The 6129-nt window shown below is 42.5% G+C and overlaps 1 protein-coding gene across 2 annotated transcripts in view; it reads right to left on the bottom strand.

Moving 5' to 3' along the window:
• Positions 1 to 1076: 1076 nt before the first annotated feature.
• BTBD7 (BTB domain containing 7) overlaps positions 1077 to 6129 on the bottom strand; it is a 104006-nt gene continuing 98953 nt past the window's right edge. Inside the window, exons 10-11 of one of the 2 annotated variants that reach the window (XM_032287572.1) lie at positions 5388 to 5840; positions 1077 to 2845 (exon numbers count right to left, since the gene is read on the bottom strand). In XM_032287572.1, the coding sequence (XP_032143463.1) occupies positions 2030 to 2845; positions 5388 to 5840 (1269 nt within the window). In that variant the 3' untranslated portion in view covers positions 1077 to 2029. The remainder of the gene's footprint in view (positions 2846 to 5387; positions 5841 to 6129) is intronic. The other variant, XM_032287573.1, reaches the window with a different exon arrangement.

Genomic DNA, 6129 nt, shown 5'->3' with positions numbered 1-6129 from the left:
AGGGTTTTCTAAAATGTCAGATTATTCCTGAGTGTATATCCACAGGGTAAAGGAGGAAAAGAGCATAAGAGAAACTATAGTTTTGGGAGAAAGCAGAGTTGTTGACATCCAATAGAAAACCTATTTACTTCAAAGTGCATGTAATTCATTTATGTGGTAGCTCGTAAAGGCTCCCTAGCCCTGCATAGTTTTAGAGTGAGTGTGAGTGATTCATAGTTTTTTTATATATATACATATATAGAAAAGAGGCTCCCAAATATCCTCCGTATCAAGGAATGTTTAGAAAACCTCTTTTCTTCTAAGTGCTACGGCTGTGTGTTTATGTGTTTGTAAAAATACAAAGTAAATGCTCAAATAATGTTGAAGTGATTTAAAAACTCAAATACTAATATATTTACATTGGAGAGTAAGAAAAAAACAGTCCTTAGCTCACACATTGCCCTTCCAAGGGAGAGGATATTGAAAGACCCCATGTGCTCAGTGGTTTAGTAAATGCCAAACCAGCATCCCAGTGGAGTTCAAGTAGGACATGTAGTGTTTAACTGAAAACAATTTTTTTCCTTTCTTCTGTTGGTGAGAAAGCACTATGCATTATACAACAACTGTTTATAGGATACCAAAATTTAGACATACTTTGAAAATCATTTAAAAGAAAATATATGTTTACAAACACCAAATAACATCTATAAGACTGAAGCCCTTTTTTTTCCCCATAGAGAGCAGGACAATTAAAGGCAGCGAGCAGTCAGTTCCCCCACTGCAAGCAACTGGAGAGTTGACGCTCAACTAGAAACTGTCAGTGTGACCTTTAAGTTATTTCATTATTTCCACTGCCCCTTTTTTCTTTTTTGAGACAGGGTCTCAATGTTGCCCAGGCGGGAGTGCTGTGGTGTGGTACAATCTTGGCTCACTGCAGCCTCAACCTCCTGCGCCTGGGCTGTGGTGTGGTACAATCTTGGCTCACTGCAGCCTCAACCTCCTGGACTCAAGTGATCCTCCCACCTCAGCTCCCCAAGTAGCTGGGACTACAGGTGCACACCACCACACCCGGCTAGGGTTTTTTTTTTTTTTTTGCATTTTTTATAGAAAAGGAGTTTCACCATGTTGCCCAGGCCAGTCCTGAACTCCTGAGTTCAAGTGATCCGCCCACCTCGGCCTCCCGAAGTGCCGATCACAAGTGTGAGCAACTGCGCCCCATCGCCACTGCTTTCTAATTCCAAGGGAGCCGATCTCCTTAGAGCCTCTTCTGGTGACACTCTAATCCCTCTGACCAGAATGTGCAGGGATTCTGACTGCATCCACACTGTGGAAATGGAACAGCTTCAGCCTGGGCACAGAAGGCTTTTCTCCTTCCTGTTCTTTCCTGAACCAGCAAACTTCAGGACCCTGACTGGACTCTCGCTGGAGGAATGAAGCCCAGCTCCCAGGACTTGTTAAAAAAAAAAAAAAAAAAAAAAAAAAGACATTAGATTTATGGAGACTGGGCGGGAAGATTTCTGAACTGAAACAATTACTGAAAAGAGAGGAGCATTCTGATGTGCTGTTCTTTGGAATTTCTATAATTAAAAAATAAACACAGAACTATTTCATAAGAAAATACATCTCAGTGTGCAATCCAATGCACATGGATTGGTAGATGAAAGGTAAAATGCAAAAAAGTATGAAAATACAGTCCTTTAAATGTGGCAATAAAGTTTAACATACTAATATAAAATCAATACAGAGAAAATAAATGTACAAGTGCAAAAAAATTCCATCATTTGTAAAGAGAAATAAAAAGTGCCAGCTTGCTCACTCTTAAAAATGCTTCCCGACGTAATTGTTCAAACACAAATTAGACAGATGCAACATTTCAAAAAAAAAACCTCCTTAGCATGCTATGTCTAACACATATATACACAAAAACTAGACCAAAATAATGTGAAACTGAGTTGTCAGCTGGCGTTGATAAACTGGTCTGTAAGTTGTTGGGTTACATCATAAAATGGGATGTTTCACATCTCAGGCACAGACGACTTGGAGGTTGCTCTCAGAGGGCAGATTTTTTGTAGAGGAAGTCCGGCTTGCTTGGTGACCTCCTTCCTCTGCTTATTGAATCTTCCCTTTCCAAATCCGTATTTCTCTGAGCTCCATGGCCCAGGGACTCACTGTCTGCCAGTCTTCTACTGGATCTCTCTTCAGGAGCTTCAGAGCTACATGCAGAAAGTGAAGGTCTGTTAGGAGTCAGCCCAAAAGTCAAGTCAGTTTCTACTGTAGTTCGTCCCCTGACAAGGGCTGGACCAGTACTAGCATTTTCTGGGGCTGCCAAAGGAAAGTCTGACCTCTGGGGAGGCTGCTCGACGACGTCCAGGTGTATCGGCTCATTCTTTTGTCTGTGCAGATGCCCGTCAGGGGAAAGTGGATATTCTCTCCTAGCTTCTTCCTGTTTTTTAGGAGACGTCTGGCCAGGTAGGTAGGCTGACTTCAAGCCACTTGGTGATGCCTTACTGTGGCTGTACAAATCGGGACCAAAATATCCACCTTGCGAAGGGGACGGGGTGCGTCTGCCGGGAGCAGGAGTAGAAGGTCTACAAGCAGCATTTGAGAAGTCATAGAAATCCGGATATTCCTGTGGATTTTCTCTGGCATCTGTTTTTTGCTCTAGTGTGTGTTTTTTCCGAGAAGTGTGTGTATGCCTCTGTGGAATACATGACAGATGCTGGGGAGGCCCTGGTCCTGCTTCAGAAACTGACTGGCTTAATTCTGTGTCTACAGCAAGCTCTGGAAGCCTCCTCTCCTTGAGTGACAGTGTGGACACACCCACAGCAATGTCTGGCATCAGATCATTCAGCACAGGTTGTGTTCGCTGCAGACAGAGACAAAAATGGTGGGAGGGTTAAAGAAAAGGACTCATCCTCTGTAAAAATGATGTCTACCGATTTTGTTTCCCAATTATAAAAGTAACACGTGCTGAACATTTAAGAAATATAAAAATACAGAAAGCTATAAAGGCAAAAAAGAAAAATCACTGCAATCATTTGAACAGAAATATCACTGTTAGCATTTTGAAGTCTTTCTTTTTATGTTTTTCTCCTTTGCTATCTATTAATTTTTACGAAATTTACCACATATATAATACTGTCAATGTATTGATGAACCATGACTTAACCATTCAGCTACTATTGGACATTTACGTTGTTTCCAATTTTTCATTACTATAGTCAAGACTGCAATGAATACACAAATAAGTTACCTTTAAAAGGAGTTTTACTTAAAATATAAAGTAGTAGAACTTCTGTGATTATAGAACTGAGGGCCCAGGGCAACAGAATGGAAATCTGGTTTATCAAACACTACTGACCTTCGCTCTTCTGGGGTGGGGGAAGCAGGTAGAAGAGGTAGAGAGGTGAGAGGCTTTCTGTGCTAACAGTGCTCCTGCAAACATGGTGAGCCTTCCTAAAACCCATTGGACTTTCTGTCACAAGTGTGGCAAACACCAATCCCACAAAGTGACACAGTAGAAGAAGGGCAAGGATTCTCTGTATGCCCAGGGATAGCAGCATGATAGGAAGCAGAGTGACTATGGTGGGCAGACTAGCCCAATTTTCCAGAAAAAGACGAAAACTACAAAGAAGATTGTGCTGAAGCTTGAGTGCTGAGCTCAACTGTAGATCTAAGAGAATGCTAGCTATTAAGAGATGCAAGCATGCTGAACCTGGAGAAGATAAGAAGAGAAAGGGACAATTGATCCAGTTCTAAGCATCATCTTTTGTTTCACTGTGAAGATAATACATTCTTGAGGTTATGTTAAAAAGAAAAGTTGAGAAAGGATCATAACTTGGCTCAGGATATATACTAGTCCACAGGTTCCAATAAGCCACATTTTAATGAAGCTTCCCTGAACTAATAGGTGAATCTTTTCTTCTAACTTGCTACTGATAGCACAAGACTCAATAGGAAGACTTAAAAATCAATTTTTTGGCCGGGCGCGGTGGCTCAAGCCTGTAATCCCAGCACTTTGGGAGGCCGAGGCGGGTGGATCACGAGGTCAAGAGATCGAGACCATCCTGGTCAACATGGTGAAACCCCGTCTCTACTAAAAATACAAAAACATTAGCTGGGCATGGTGGTGCGTGCCTGTAATCCCAGCTACTCAGGAGGCTGAGGCAGGAGAATTGCCTGAACCTGGGAGGCGGAGGTTGTGGTGAGCCAAGATCGTGCCATTGCACTCCAGACTGGGTAATAAGAGCGAAATTCCGTCTCAAAAAAAAAAAAAAAAAAAAAAAAAATCAAAATCAATTTTTTTTTTTTTTTTTTTTTTTTTATTTAGACAGTCTCACTCTGTCATCCCGGCTGCAGGGCAGTGGTGTAATCATAGCTCACTGCAGCCTCAACAATCTCCTAGGCTCAAGTGATCCTCCCACCTCAGCCCCATGAGTAGCTAGGACTACAGGCATGTGCTACCACACCTGGCTAATTTGTTTTTATTTGGTAGAATCGGGGTCTCACTATGTTTCCTAGGCTGGTTCTGAACTCCTGGGCTCAAGTGATCCTCCCCCTTCAGCCTCCTATAGTGTTGGAATTAGAGATGTGAGCCATGGCACCTGACCAAAAAAAAAAAATTACTATTTTTTTCAAGTGTATTATATAAAATCTCTAATGCCATGCAAAATCAAGCAAAGAATCCTCTACCAATTTACTACCTACCAGCCCTAGCTACTGTGATTCTAAGTGAAGTGGGGGCTCTGATGATGAGCTTCAGAGGCAGAGGCATGCTTGAGGCCTCATTTTCTGCCCATCTTCTGAATGTGGTAGCACATGCCTGTGGTCCTAGCTACTCATGGAGCTGAGGTGGGAGGATCACTTGAGCCTAGGAGGTTGTTAAGGCGGCAGTGAGCTATGATTACACCACTGCCCTGCAGCTGCGATGACAGAGTGAGACTGTCTCAAAAAGAAAAGTTTTTTCCACATTATTCCTGGTGGTATATTGTACTTAGCTATAAGTCGCTCTTGATTCTTGTCCCATTAAAGTATGTGGTACAATAGTGGATTTTACAGAATAGTAGAAGTTAGGGACAAATTCTAGACCCATGCTTGAATAGAACATGAAAATGGTATATTCCTTTATGCTGCTTAGTAACCCCACTCCTTCCTAATCCTGGCAAATGAACACAAAGATAAGAAGATACTCAACTCCTCCATATACACCTCTGGTCTCTCTCCTGTCTTTTCTCATTCATGTACGTTAGCGTTTCTCCCTCTTTTCCACACCCCTCAAGTCTATGCCTTCCGCTTGTCAGCAATCCTCTGGGCACTGCTGAGTCTCAGTGGAGCTCTTGGGGCCAAGGAAATTGCTTCTAATAGTCCATAAACTGAATTTGAAGCGAGTTACTGAAGTGTTGACTTACCACTTGCTTCTCAGATGCTGCTGCTGCTGCTGTTGAGGTGGTGGTGGTGGCGGCAGCAGCCACCGTCTGTCTGCTCAGTCCTGCAGTGCTAGTACAATCAGGAGGCGCTGCTTTAACACTTGGCAGGTAGACTGGGGGAGGGCCAGCTTTAGGAGCTGTTCTGGAGTGGAACAGCGAATGATTACAGGGATAAGAAAATGAACGTGAAGGGTGCTGACTGGGAGGTCTTTGTTTCCAGCCTGCTTTGATCTGGTTATGGATTGGGGTAGCTGGGGGGTGGTAGGGAGGTGGTGGAGGAGGCAAGGGTGGATGGAAGGCCACAAAAGAGTCCAGATCTGTAAACATGGTTTCTGCAGGAGGGGTACTGTTTACACGACATCTCCCAGGCTGTCTCATTGTCAAGAGAGGACTTTCATCCCCAAAACGTTCATCAGGAAAGAATTTGTGAGGATTCTAAGATTTAAAAAAGAAAAAAAAAAAAAAAAAAAGGACATTTATTAGCATATTTCATAAATGGAAATTTATAGGCTGAGAGAATTAAGTGAGGTACTTAAGAAAACCACAGTCAGCAAGAATAAAAAGCATAATATATTCTTCTAGGCCAGAAGCCCAAATAAAAATATCACCTTAGTTATAGTATAAAGGCACAGAGTACCACCTAGGACACAGTCATCAAAGAAAGCTGCTTGACTGAATACTCCAGCAAGCAGGTCTGTCATCTCTTGCAAAATTATGTGATAAC

The sequence above is a fragment of the Sapajus apella genome, unplaced genomic scaffold (genome assembly GCF_009761245.1).
Source record: "Sapajus apella isolate SASKATOON/1434 unplaced genomic scaffold, GSC_monkey_1.0 scaffold20, whole genome shotgun sequence".
Classification (NCBI taxonomy): Eukaryota; Metazoa; Chordata; class Mammalia; order Primates; family Cebidae; genus Sapajus; species Sapajus apella.
The sequence above is the reverse complement of the archived record's forward strand: the minus strand, read 5'-3'. Positions and strand labels throughout refer to the sequence as shown.